Here is a 14964-nt window from a genome sequence, read left to right as displayed (position 1 = left end):
TCACAAGAAGAATCTGATCTGCAAGTGAAATGATGCTTTTATTTAGAAGCTCATCTTCACATTCAAAGGAAAACCAGCAGCAGACAAAGTCACTGATACACACTTCAAAACTTCAACCATTTCTACCCAAGTGTGTGATCACATGTTTTGAGCGAGGTGCACTTCTGAGGAGGAGATTTGACAAAACAGATGTGACAGTTTGGTGATCTAGAGTGAAGCCTCTGTAGTGAGAAGCATGTTTCACACACCTGCACTAAAGTCCACTGCAGTGCATTAGAGGAACTGTTTGACACAGCGAGGCCTCGCCCCTGCAACACATACTGACGCCTGTGGTCCTTTGGCAAAGAAAAGCTTTATTTCACGACCTTGTGTGGAATGGGACAGGCCTGTTCTAACGTAGGGGCTCTAGAAAAACTGTCTTTGAAGGAGAAATCTTCAGAAATGGGACACGATTATTGTCCATCGCTTGTCAGAGGAGGAGCTGCTGTGACATCACTGATTGAGGTGTGGCCAGAAGTGCAACACACTTGAAAGTTCCTGATAATAATTCACTGTTAAATTAAGTTAAATCAATAAACTGGAAACATAAAATATATTTAAGTAAACTAAAAAGTTTCCCTTTCCCACATTTTTCTAGACTGCCCAACAGTAGCTTCCATTGACCACAATGCAATGCAGTCAAGAGAAGTTTTAAGTAAGTGGTGAAGGTCACCTGCCATGTTAGAAATGACTGAAGCAGAGGAGAGAAGCTGATTCTAAATCAGTGGAACGCCTCGATCATCACACATCAGTGACACTTACAACAGTATGAGGATCCTTGAACTCACTGAGTCACCTCTGTGTTCACCTGAGCACTGATGCTGGCAGGTGTTACATTCAGGTGGATCTCGTACTGCTGGTCCAGACCCAGATAGCTGTCACTCATCAGGTACAGAGTGTAGATACACCTGAAACCAGAGGGGACATGAGTCAGCAGTTAGAACATCAGCATGGATACACAGGGCTTGTTGCTGCTATATGCAGTAATCTGCAGTTCCTGTTTAGTTCTGTGCAAAACTTTATATGACATTTTAGATTTAGATGAAACAGTGAGGCCATGTCACAACCTGCAGCCTCGTCTTAATCTGTTAAATAAATGAGACTATAGAGCTGTGAGCACTATGTTCCTACTCCAGAGTGTTTGTGGAGCTAATGAAGCTGCTCAACTTGCCTGAGCTGAAACTGACATACTGAGAGTTTCCTTTCAGTCGCTGTATATGTAGTGTTTGGGGAAAGCTTGTGTTTATCTTCCTTTTTGTACGGCTGCTTACTTTCCAGTCTTCTCTGGTGTGTAGAAGGCCACCGACACAGCTGAGCGGTGGCGCACGTATCCGACTCGTTTGACCGCCAGCAGCTCCTTGCGATCCACCTCTCCCATGATGAGGAACCAGCCTTCATCCTTTAGCTTGGGGAACCTGGAAGCCTGAGCCTTACTGTCCTGCTTCCTCTGAAATAACAGACACACTGTACATTAGCCCCGTGCTGCAGAGGCTTACATACTCAGCATATCAACTTGATTTTACTATGACATCTCAGCTGAGTTGCTTTAATGTGATTTCTGGACAAAACAATAAGAGAAACTGTATTATGCTGCGCAAAACACAACTAATACAACCATCTGATTTATAACTGGGTGCACGCTTTACAAATCCATCTCATATGCAAAGTAATTAAAACAAAGAGAGTACTTCTGAGTCTTTGGGCTGTTAGTTTAAATGCTGTGCAGTTAAATGTCTTACGCATACAGCTGTTCCTACAAGAGTCTGTACCGCAGCACCAAACTGCACTTTCAAAGTGGTGGAGAAATGTTCATAAACTAGTCCCCCAACTTTTTGCAAGCACAATACTAAATCACTGGAGTATCCCTCTAAGAATCCACCATGTGCAGCCAACATGCAACCTGAACAAAGAATGCTGTTTGAAGAACTAGTCAAAGAATGACAGTGATTCCATTCGTTCATTTGGTGGCACATTGTGAAGTAATAAATGAACATATGATTACTTTTATCATTGAACTGAACAAAACAATGACGTCGTCTTTCTGCACATACAGTTATTATAGCAATAGAAAATATGGAAACGTTACGGGGATAAGTAGGAGCTTTAGTAATACCTCAGATCATCTATATTCTCATGACAACAGGATGAGAGTTGTTTGGAAAATATAAAACATTAAATAAATAAAACTAAATATATAGATTTGTTTATGGAGCAGTAAACCTGACAAGATTAAAAGAGCTCGACTTGTATGCGGATTATAAATATGGTGGTCTCAAATAGCTCAATCTTAAGGCACTCAACCTTGCACTAAAAGCATCCTTATATTTTATTATTTTATATAATTTTTATTATATATTTTAACTTCTGCACTATTCTGTGTTTCATGCCTTCTCATTTGGACAAAGTAGAGTATTGGTATCGGGCGTACTGACCCTCTGCTGGCCCAGGTTGATGCGTCTCAGTGACACCTGCAGGACGTACTCCTGGTCTGCGTGGACATCCAGCCAGCTGCTCTCCTCCTTCAGGTTAGATCTTGCTGCTGGCAGGCGACGCTCCGTCTGCTCCTGGCTCTCCTTCCACCAGCCCTTCACACTCATCTCAACCTCCAGCACTGGGAGATGACTCAGGAAGGACCATGCCTGACGAGAGAGAAGGAAGATGGTGACAATATTCTATAGTTTCTGTATGTTGCACTTTTGTTTGGCTTATGTGAAGCTAGTGTTCTGCACTTAAAGGATTTCCCCTGTTTGAAGATAAAGCACTTGTAAGATTCTTGCTGTTCGGAGTTGTCTCCTCATGATTGTTTGCACTTATTGTAATGTAAAGATTGGCATTCATATACAATCTATTACTGTTCAACACCCACAGAACAACCTCAAATGTTGCACCACTTGATCAGAGGTGATGGTGCAAGATGTTACAGAACTGTTCACAACTCAAGTATTACAGCCAGGACTGTGTATTTATCATCCAATAAGCTTCTTGAGATGGACATTTAGTTCTGGTCAATTTCATGTTCACACTGCCTTATTACAAGTGTACCAGGAGGTGTAAACAGGAAGTCATATACAGGTAGGGATGAGCATTGATGCTCCATACCTTTACGGTATCGACAGAAGAAACCCAGTCCCAAGTAGTATTGAAACTTTTCCAGCAAAGCATACGTGAGTTTTGCTCACCCACACAAACACCGCAGCAGCTACAACCCATACAGTCAGCGAGATGAGTTCAGTACTTCATTGTACAGTTATTTAATAAATATTTGAATCATTTTAACTGTCGTAAACGCTCAATTTTCTCTCAGTTGTCTCTTTAAGCGCCCCCCCCCCCCCCCCCCCCCCAGTCTGCTCTGATTGGCTTACAAGCTGAGAAAGTAGTTCTCAAGCCGTTGGTGGAGATACTCAGATGTGGGGATACAATACAAAAAATAAGACCTTACTTGTCGCCACCTGTTGCCGAAAGATAGGTACACACCGTCACATTACTGTCATGCTCTGGGTCATATAGCACTAGTGAACTTCAATATGTGAAAACTGTGAAGCCTGTACTCTCACACGCACTTCCCCACATGAACAAACACAATTCCAACGTTCACTCCCGCATTGAGCAGAAAATCCTAACGCTGACCTACAAAAGTGTGGGCGGCTCTGCACCCCGTGACCTTTGTGAAATCATTCAGACTCAGTCTCTCTCTCGTCCACCTCTCTCAAGTAGCCTACGCATTCTCCAGCCACCACGCTGCAAACGGGAGGCGACTGAGCCTTCTGCTGCAGCGCCCCCCAACTTTGGATTGAGTGTGTGAGTCCATCGAACACCGTCGGTGAAATAAATCACTCTGATTGGCTGTTCAGCACCAGAAGAGAAACAGAGGGAGGACAAAAGAAAAAGCTAAAGTCAAGAGGGCAAACACACACAGAGTCGCTTTCCATTGTTCATCTGATCATTCCAGTCATATTTCACTTTTTGAATGCTACTCTCTGTACCTGCTGGTAGGGAGAGGTTTTTCATATCACGCAAGCGCAGAACGTAAGCGCTAGTTGGTTTTTGCAGTGTGTTCAAATCCGCCTTTTTGGCCCAGACGCAGGTGATGCAACATCACGGCTCACTAACAGTTTGGACGGCGTGTTTAGAGCTAACGGGACTAAACACACACAACTGAGTACATCGCTGGTTGTATATTATTTGCCCGACTTTTGACTTTTCATTTAGATAATTATGTTGTCTGCCTCTAAAGAAACATCTTACTAGGTGCATTAAGGGTTTGGACCAAACCGCAGTTGATGAATGTTGGAATAGTGGAAAGATGAACATGACAGTTTATGGATAGTAGTGGCTTCGCTGCTCCACCAGCTCATCTATTATTTGTATAATATTTAATAATAGCACTCGGCACATGAATAACTCAAAACTGTAGAAACGAGACATCTTCCTGTTCCTTTAAACTATTGTATATGAAATGAAGTGGTGCTCAGAAAAGAAGAACAACATACTGAGAAAAGAAAAGCAGAGTCTGTGTGAGATGGACGGATCAGCTGTACAAGTACGTCTGCCGTTTGATACAATCTTGATTCATTCTAACAGACGCCGTTCCGTGGTGGTCTCAGGTGCCTCTTAAGTATTTTTATGGAGAATTTAACATTTGGCTCCACCCAAAAGCACCACCATGAGGTAGACAAAAGACATAAAAAAGATTTTAAAAACCACTGGTGGAAGAGAATGCGTGTGTGTGCGTGTGTGTGTGTGTGTGTGTGTGTGTGTGTGTGTGTGTGTGTGTGTGTGTGTGTGGTATTGTATTGAGGGCTGGGAGGAGAAAAGCCTCTCTGATTCACCCGGCAAAAGCTATTTATGTGAGGATTACTCTCCCTGGGTTAGTGAGACAGGAACGCTGCTGCACATCTAATTATTTAATTAGAGAGGCCGCCACACTGTGGGGGGCTAGGGGCTGTGGAGGAGTAAAGGTGGGGAAGGAGGAAAGCGGGGACACTGATTGGGTGAAGCCACAGGGCCTGCCATCATGCCCGGACACTCTCATTACTGCTGCAATTAGCACTTAAATTGGAACTGTAAACCCGATCAACGGAGCTGCAATGGGTGATCCTGGAGGTATCTGGGAGCACAGCGGTAAGACTGCTCATGGCACCTCACTGATGACGGTGTGTGCGAGTGTGTGAGTGATCTGCATGCACTAAATGCGGGAATGGGTCCATTCTGAAAAACATTTTTGTAAAATGTTTTTCCCGTTATCACTGTAGTGTAGTGTAGTGATATTCTCCAAACTACATATTTCACCGATTTGAATGGACGCTCATATCTCCAATGTGTTCCTGGTGTGATTATATGTGTACTCTTACCTGGGCAATCTGACTTGATTGAAACTCCTGGCCGACGATAGCAGCGAAAACACTTTCTTTCCCGTTGCAGGCAGCAATCAGCTCAGGAAGTCCTTCGATTGGCCCGTTGAAGCCCCCCACATTGCTCCTTCCCTTCCTGTTGGAACATTTCCTATGGAGTAAGAGAGGGAAGGGAGAGATTCTTGGTCATGAAGCAGCATCATAACAAATCCTACCCCATGCTTCCTCTCACCACAGGTACTGCAAGTCTTCCTCTCTCGTCCCTCTCTTACCATTTCTATTGAGTTTGCACAAAATGACTCGACACTGTAGAATGCAGGCCTGGAACTCCTTATGCTGTGTGCATGGAAAAACTATCCCAGTTGGCATTGAACATTAACTCACTAGGTCCTCTATGTGTGACAGCGTGTCCGAGGTTTTCAGTATGTAAATGATGGTGTTTGCTGAGTTTCATGGGGATGGTTAGAAACCTTTAATGAGACAAACACACACTAATGGTGCAGACAACAGAGTCCTGTTAGTTGTTACAGCAGCCAGACCTTAAAGCGATGAAAGCCTTAACACTTGGAGTCCTTGAGATGACATGTGAAGAAGCTGTTCAGACTCTAATGGAACATGACGAGATGTAATGTTCACTGATTCTAAGCACAGCTGGGAGAACAACACGGCAGATTAGCCATCTACTAGAGCTCGCTACGAATCCCAGTGCAGGTATTATAGCTGTACCTGTGGTGAAGTGATGTTGCATACCTGAACAGATAGAGGTGTTGTTGTTCGACATGTGGCAGCGTCAGTAATGAGGAGTCGTGCAGCCAGCGGCCCTGAATGATCATCTGCACCAGGTTGCAGATACTGATGGCGGAAACCAGCCAGCCTTCATTGGCAGCTACATCCAGCATAGCCTGAGGAGAAGAAACACAAGCAAGTGTAAACTTAAATAGAATCATACGTTTTATGTAGGGCTGTCAAGCCATTAAAAGAACTGTGTGATTAATTAAGCTAAATTAATCGCATATATCAATATTTGCTTAGAAAAGCTCCCAAATGAAGATATTTCAACTCAAAGACATTACATTATCGTAGCACAAGCATTGATTTAAAATATCAAAAGGTGGCATTAGAAATCAATAAATTGTTTTGTTTTCAATCACTTGCCGGAGAAGAGAAGACTTTTGCCACAACAAACCTTTGAATTATTTAACATAGTATTTACATGCACGCCTGACGGGATGCTTGGTACATTCTCTCTGCTGGTGGCACTGCTCTGTTGTGGGTTAGAAATGAAGAGCGCTGCTCTCAGAGGCTGACGGCCGTGTGTCAGAGTCTGCAGCTGACACTGTGGCAACATTATGAGCCAAATACCACGCCGGGGTTATTTATCAATATCGATATCAGCTTACAGTTACATCGGTACATCAATCAATTCACATAAGCATTAAATACTATCATATGCGTTATTTTTAATCATTTTATACTTTTATTTATTTATTTGACAGCCTTAGTTTCATGCCATGTCCATCTAAGTCACCCAGCAAGGTTTCAACTGAGAGGAGCTTTTCATCCCCACTTTCCGGGCTCTGCCAGGCCCTTCTGCAGCTTTAGGTTGGGTTGGATCTTTTTCAGATCTAATTCATCAATACATTTTGTTCTTTCACTCTCCAAATGTGACAATCATCTGACTCCATGCGGGTCATGTGTTGCAATTAGATACGCAGTGCGGACGAGACAGAGTGTAACTGATGTGAGCGGACAGTCATGGATGAAATGAAGAGACAGTCTGTGGAACTGTTTTATTCACATGTTGTGTATTCTGTAAGCATCAATATGAATACATTTATTCAATAATACCACCATAAACAAAGTGAAGACCCAAATCATTGTAGTAAACGGTAGCAGCAGGACAGCAGAGAAGTAACCATGAAATATCACTGCCAGATACACAGCATGGCAAATCACAAGCACATGTACATATGCACACACACAAACAGCCATCCTGAGCTGTGGACAATGGCTTACAGACGTTAAGACATGCTCCTAACTTAAAACAGCACACACCAAGGAACTAAATAAACAGCAGCTAGCACATCACTTCTTAAAAACTAAACAATCTGCATGGACAATCTTTAATGGATAAAGTTAGAGTCAAATCACTTGACCGACGAGTATTCTGTTGTTCAAAACCTCTTCTCCAGCCACTTTCCATATGAACACCACAGAGCCCTTGTGGATGCCAGACAAAGAGAATCTTGGGTGTTAGATCTAACCCCTGAGCGTCTGATGTTATTTATGGGATGGATCAGCAAGTTCAGCTACAAATCACCTACTAATGTTTAACATGCCCCTTTATACTCTGCTTTATCTACAGCACAGCACCGCTTCCCAACATGTGCTCTCTTTTCATGTGCAATACATTACAAAAGATCTGTTAGTTATGTATTGCTCTTTAATCTTTTTACATCATGTTGCAATAATTAAATGACTCAACATTAAGTTAGTGATTATGCTTCTAAACTTGCGTTATTATTCTGCTGAAAGCCTTTAGTTTTCAACATACAGTGGACAACATCCAAACTGAATCACTGAACACAAGAAGTCTTGTATCAATGTGTGACCAATGCATTCCGTCAAAGCCAGGTTAGCCAACTGTTACGTGATTCCTGCTTTTATCAGCACCTGGGAAGGAATTCTTGCGAAAGATCCTATTTAAGTTATACCTTTTATGTCCATATTCATATTCTTTAACACATACCATTAGTAGCATTCAACAATTAAAACGGGCCAACGTAGCTCCCCATGTACTAAGGCTCAGTCCTAACCACAGCGGCCCAGGTTTGTTTCCAACCCAGAGCCCTTTGCTTCATGTTATCCCCTTTCCTGTCTGTCTTCAGCTGGACTGAATAATAAAGGGGAAAAGCCCCAACAAATTATAATAATACAAAAATGAATTAAAACTAAACAGTCTAATCAAATTCATTATATAAACATACAGTACATCCACGATTCTACAATGGTGTTGTATAGTGATGTTTCTTGGCCTCTAGTCAAGTTTCTCATGGAATAATGTTAGTTAGTTACAGTGACATTGATATACGTTTGTCATTTTCACCAGAGACAGTCAGACGCCTGCTACCTGAATGTCTACCTACATGTATTTTGCCACATTGGATGTTAGAAAACAAAAGTCACTCACACTGGTACTAATTTTCACTTGCAGTGATCCCAGAATGCCTTATCACAGCAGTTACACTTCCTCTGACATGTTGAGCCAATCAGTTCAGTGCAAGGCCTCAGCTTAGTGTTTGACACGGTGAACCACCACATCCTCTTCTCCACCCTCCAAGAGCTGGCAGTCTGAGGCTCTTCCTGTTAACATCCTACCTCAAGTGCCACACTTACAGGGCAACTTGGAGAGATTCTGTGTTTGAACCTTGTCGCCTGACTACTGGAGTCCCTCAGGTCCGTGCGTGGCGCAGATTTTTTTAGTTCTCTCCTTACCTTTCCTCCACTCTGACTGTAAGTGTGTGCGCTCGTGTGTGTGTGTGTGTGTGTGTGTGTGTTTGTGTGTGGGTTCGGAAGCGGAGCTCCACCCTTTGCGAAGCAGAGGAGAGAATACGTAAATACGCAAAGCAGAGATTTTGGCTTGGTCTTTGGTGTGCCTTGGCCACAGAAGGTTTGGGAACCCCTGCTCTAATACAACACCTCTCTTCTGCATCAGTGCATGGTGCGGAGGAAGCTGCTCCAATTCGATTCAAGAAACTGGGACTTGCCTATCATGCTTTATACGGGTCAGGCCCATCCTACATCCAGGACATGGTCAAACGGTACACCCCATCCTGTCCACCACGCTCTGCTACGGCTAATGGGATTGCTACTCCCTCAATACGAATTGGGCCTGGCTACTGCTCCACAAAGTCTGGACTGTTTGTTATTCTGGCTCCACAATGGTGCAACAAACTCCCATTGACGTCAGGACAGCAGAAACGTTACACATCTTCAGACTCAACCTTGGCCCATGACAAAAAGACATATATATTTAGTTTTCTTCTATCTCTTATTGTGTTTGAATGTAGCACTTGAATCAGTTCAGCATATTCGATGAAGTTGATGAGTTGTATGCACATGGATGAAAGCACTTATTGTAAGTCACTTTGGATACAAGTGTCAGCTGAATGAATGTTGTGTTATAACATTAGTCATTTGTTGCAGCTGTGCATCAGTTGCTCAGGGAATCCTACCTGACAAACTCGGATGGTGTTGTCCAGTACTGTCTTGGTATCGGTGTTGTAGTCGCTGCATGGCAGCTGGGCGTGGCTGAAGTGGGCCTGCAGCAGCAGGTGGGTCTTGGTGTGGGCGCTGTCAAAGGAGTGTGGGTTGACCTTTAGGGGGAGCTGCTGAGCCAGCTGGCTGTTCAGCTGGTCCTCATTGTGTCTGACGGGCAGTTCTGAAAACTCCTCTGCATCCTGCGAGACAGAGATCAAAAGTGAAACAGAAAATCTAACGCATGTTGTGGTCAGACCTTTTTAATCCAGGCATCTGTACTCGAACAGCTGCATTTACCTCCCTGCACTTCTGGTTTGTCAAACCGGCTGTTCCCCTTCCCCACAAAGGATCTTTTAAGCAGACCCGATGACCAAAAAGATCCAGCAGCCTTGTAATCTACCAGGAGTTGGGATGATATTTAGAATTCTTCAAATTCTTTGAAGTACATTTCTGGGAATGCTAAACATTGAATGACAAAAGGTGCAGTGAAACCCCCATCACTGAATAAGTAAACAGTGACGGTCCATCTATCTCCTCTCTGTACTAAGGTTGCCTGTTGCTCCTTGTTTGTGGTTGTTATACAGAGATGCGCAGACACGCATGGCTCCTATTCACTTCAGTTCAACTTCGGCTAATGTAGTCCCATCAACTGGCTGTGCTGGAGGCGTTTGTCATAGCCTCCCCCGTCCTGGACTGTTAGGACTCCATCCATCACTGACTGCAGCCAGTGTTACAAAAGATAGGACCTGAACACGGGCCTGAGCGGGGTGGGGGCTGGGGTGAGGGATAGGAATAGGAATAATCTCAGAATGATTTATCTTTCAGTGCCGTTGTGTCTGCATATGGATGTGCTGGAGAGAGAGACTATAGATCTTTAAGCAGACATCATAACCGACAACGGTCTCACACCCTATGAAAGCAACAGTCACAGAGACGGGGGAGGGAGAAAGTAATGAGGGAGACTAGAACTTTCAAGCACTAATTACAGAGAGGAAACTGAAAGAGTGGAGCTAAGCAAATCAAAAGGGAGGGAGGTATTCACAGCTGAGGACTATTGTGGGGGTCCAGTCCACAGTACAACTGCAATAACAATATCTTTTTACATGTAATACAACATAATGTGCTTTTGAAAAAATAGGGGACACAGACTTTGAGAAACGAGTTGATTTCTTAAAATGCGAGCTGCCACTCGTGTTGTCTGTAGTTTGTACAACTGTCAATGCAGGAGTAATAGTTTTACTGTTAAAAGTTATTTGTATTGTTAAGAAAAAACTACTTTCCCAGTTAGAGAAAAGTCCGTCCATGAAACACCCGAGTCGCGGTTAAACGCGGTCCGAAACAAATTCACTTAGCGGGGGTCATTTCAAAAGTGCACTAAATTCGACACTGCACGTCCTTGTACAGTGTGAAGTATATTGCAGAGACGGTTTTACAGATATGTGCAGGACAGACCGACAGAGAGTTCTTGCTTTATAGTTATTGTTGCAGTTGTTTTAATTCCGTACAGTGACTTGCAGTCAACTCTGTAAAAGTAAAGGTTTGGGTGTACTGCATGTTGGGTTTGTATTACAGCTGGATATTATTTTCACAGTTGTACACAACAAAGTAATTGTCGAGATGTGGGAACGCAGCATCATCACCAGATCAGAGCCTGACGGGGCAAACACCCTCATCGATACGAAAAGAGAATCTGCTACCTGCCACCAGAATCACAGCCAACATCTATGATTATTTCAGAAATTGATTTGGTCCAATGTTGTGTCTCGACAAAGACATCAAGAAAGGAGACGACAACCACCTGTGAAAATACCTTTACATTGACATATTTCTTCAATTGACGTGACGAACATTAAGTTACTTAAATGACAATTTAGATTGACGACGGCAAGTTCGTGAGGTCAAAGTTGAAGCGGCAAGGGGTTGGTAATGGATGTTTCAAAGAATAGTATATGTGATGATGGCATTCTACACATTTGGACAAATACAGCAGGAAAGAAAAAGACAAAGACAGAGTGGTAGCGTAGTGCTCAGAGAGGGGGTGAGAGGTGGTGGTGCAGCGAGGTGTGGGTGTTGCTCATTAGTGGCCACACTGCAGCAATTAGGGGAACTGGAGGAGCATGCCAGTGCTTTGTAGCTAACAGAGGGGGAGTGTAAAGGGCGGCGGGGTGACTAGCCTATTGTATCGCAGCTTGTTGGGGAGGGATGCAGCTACGCATGGCATGCTTTGGTCTGCTTCCAACTACATGTGTGCAAAGAAGAGTGATGTTAAGTTTCTCAGAGTAGCCTCCCCTCCATATGTTAGCATCGTTATTGAAGTCAGGTTTAACCACTGAAGCCACTGAATGGACTTCCAGCTGTATGGCAACAATATAATACAATAATAAAAGCCAAAAACAAACAAGTACTAAATAAATCTCTAGTGTGAAGTGACTGAAAATGTACTTTTTGGCCACAACTTGACAAATCAGTCAGCTTCCTGTGGCTCAGTGTGAGGCAGTCTTTACATTTATACTACAGGAAATCTACTACTGAGATCCACAAAAGCAACACAAATGACTTTGACACATGGCCTAAATTTACACTAAATTGTATTTAAATATTTGTATTTATCTTCCCAACAAATGACATAACCTTCTTAAACTGGAGTAGTGTTCAAGTTATGCACTAAGAATAATCACAGATATTAGAAGCAGTGGTATAAAAAGAGTAAGTCATCATTCATCATCATTCATCATCCCCTCAGTGACCCCACCAATCACAAGCAACACTGACCTCGCTGCTGGGATGCACAAGGTCAGCAAAAGGACGACGGCAAGATATCACACTAAAGCCCCAGAACGAGGAGAGTTAATGAAGCTCAGGCACAGGTGCAAATTTGATAGGAGGGCGTAAAGTGTGTGTGTGTGAACATTCCCTGATTTATCTTATATTTGCAAATGCCAAAAAGAGAAGAATATATAATATAATAAGGGACTGATACTAAAACGTTACAAATGTACTGGTGTCACGAGTCTTCCAAACAGCAACATTTGTATGTACACACCTCCAGATACTAGAACAAAGACACATGGGCAGTGTGTACGGGCACAAAACAATTAACACTAAATTCTTGTTTATTTACAGCACATTCTACATTTAGAGTATTGTACTAAAAATAAGTGGTTTTATTTTTCATTTGCACTTACAATTAATGTTTACCTTTCTGTTTACAGACAATTGGAAACAAACGTTTGTGAGAGATAGAATAGCTTGACTCTTGCTTAGCACAAAGTGAAGTTATTTCCCACACCACGAGCAAAAGTGAAAGAAAAAGTACAAAGACAATTTGCAACCCGACTGTGTGCGCAAAGGTACAGAACATTGTTGATTCAGAGTCCCACCCTAAATGGATGTATTTATCACAAATCAAGGCAGATCAAATGAATTCATTGTAATGCGTCTCTTAGATCGTCTATCACTGAACTGACAACAAAGTCTTGATTTAGCTGCTAGCCGACAACTTCTCAATCTAGAATTGAGCATATGGAGTGATGCAGGTGTGATGTATTTTATGTATAGGCCAAAATGCAATGGGATTTTTCTATTGGATTTTTGCAGAAAATAAGTTGTGGCTAACAAACGTCTATGATACTCACATATTTTGCCCAGCAGGATACTCTCTACATATTAACACCACTTGCAATTGGAAGTAAAGCTAGTAAGCCAACGATAGGCTACAAAAAAACTACACCCGGGTCACATGACTTCATGTCACCACCGCTCAGATAAAGGTCGACTCGTCTTCGGCGTGATGACGTTTAGTAGTCTCATTTAGCCACTTGTTAGCAACCGCCATAGCACGTAGAAGCTTCAGAAATTCACGATTTACTGACATTATATATATATATATATATATAGTAGAACAAAATGTTAAAAGCTTGTGTTAACCACAGACCTTATTTCAGGCATCAAACCAAAAGAATCGACTTAAAACGCCAACTTATTTCCAGGTTTTAGATCTCATTCCTGCACCACTCTATTTACCAGCAGTTTAACCATGGCAAGAGAGCAATGGATCTCATTAAAGCTCTAACAACACAAACAACTTGAGATGACAGTAACTACAACATTAAGCAGGAGTGGCTTGGCTCCATCAAGACTCTGGCCTGGCACAGTGGCACGCTCACTTTTGGTACAGTCTACACAGGGTCTCCAGAGCCAGAATGATTGTGGATTTCTGCATCAAGCTCGATGTGCACAGCTGATAATAGTTTTTTCTAACAAGTAGCTGGTGAATTAAAATGCCATAGTCACAAGATTTAAACCTTAACTTCAGAACACCAGAAATGTGCGCACACACAACCGATCTGTATTAATCACAGGTTGCAGTGTAAGAGAGCATATACAAATGTTGTGGCCTTGATCAGAAAACACAGTAGGTGGTACCAGTAGCTGTATGTTCACAGTGTGAAACTCACCGTCAGGACGGAGAGCAGCTCATGGATGGGCAGCTCCGCCCTCAGTCGTTCTTTAAACGTGCGGATGGTCTGATGCTTCAAGTAGTAATAGGAGGAGATGCGACCATAAGTCAGTGGCTCAATGGTCTGATCATCCTGCAGCATTAATGGAAACAACAATTTAATAAACAAAAACTGGATCCCATGTTAAACAAATGTGTGTCATTTCACACACACACACACACACACACACACACACACACACACACACACACACACACACACACACACACACACACACACACACACACACACACACACACACACACACACACACACACACACACACACACACACACACACCTCTTTTATCTCTAAGCAGTAAGAGCACTCCAGGTCCCGCAGGTTTCTCTCCACCAGGTTGGACAGGTATTTGTTAATGGACTCATGGCTGACGTCTTCGAGGCTGTAATAACTAAACAACACAGGACATAGGGTGTTTATCTTATAGTGTGTAAAAAGAACAGAGCCTGTTTGTCATTCTGTGTATTCGTCCTGTTAAAGGAAGAACTTGTGATGTGTTATGTGCTTCATAGTTGCTTGTATCCCCCTCTGTCCTTTATATAGGCAGGCTTAAGAAGATATAAATACTGTTGGACATATTCAAGATGTGCTGAGTGATGATTCTGGATATCAAGCACACACATGCTGGAGGTGAATTCCACTGCTTAAATCATAACTGTGCACTGACTGTGTTGACATGCAGACTGCAGAGTATCCTGGTTAAGTGTTTTGCCTGTAAACAGCACACAGAAACCTGGAGAAGTGGATAGAAACATGTACACAAGGATATGAAGAAACAGGTTCCATGTAAACAT

General features: G+C 42.8%; 1 protein-coding gene across 1 annotated transcript in view; it reads right to left on the bottom strand.

Moving 5' to 3' along the window:
- Positions 1-19: 19 nt before the first annotated feature.
- The window catches only part of ascc3 (activating signal cointegrator 1 complex subunit 3), a 180652-nt gene continuing 165707 nt past the window's right edge, over positions 20-14964 (bottom strand). Inside the window, exons 35-42 of the mRNA XM_029451214.1 lie at positions 14450-14561; positions 14108-14242; positions 9626-9850; positions 6141-6292; positions 5391-5541; positions 2472-2678; positions 1311-1486; positions 20-947 (exon numbers count right to left, since the gene is read on the bottom strand). Of these exons, the coding sequence (XP_029307074.1) occupies positions 824-947; positions 1311-1486; positions 2472-2678; positions 5391-5541; positions 6141-6292; positions 9626-9850; positions 14108-14242; positions 14450-14561 (1282 nt within the window). The 3' untranslated portion in view covers positions 20-823. The remainder of the gene's footprint in view (positions 948-1310; positions 1487-2471; positions 2679-5390; positions 5542-6140; positions 6293-9625; positions 9851-14107; positions 14243-14449; positions 14562-14964) is intronic.

Source organism: Cottoperca gobio, chromosome 16 (genome assembly GCF_900634415.1).
Source record: "Cottoperca gobio chromosome 16, fCotGob3.1, whole genome shotgun sequence".
Classification (NCBI taxonomy): Eukaryota; Metazoa; Chordata; class Actinopteri; order Perciformes; family Bovichtidae; genus Cottoperca; species Cottoperca gobio.
Note: the sequence above shows the minus strand (reverse complement) of the source record. Positions and strands in the feature narration are given on the sequence as shown.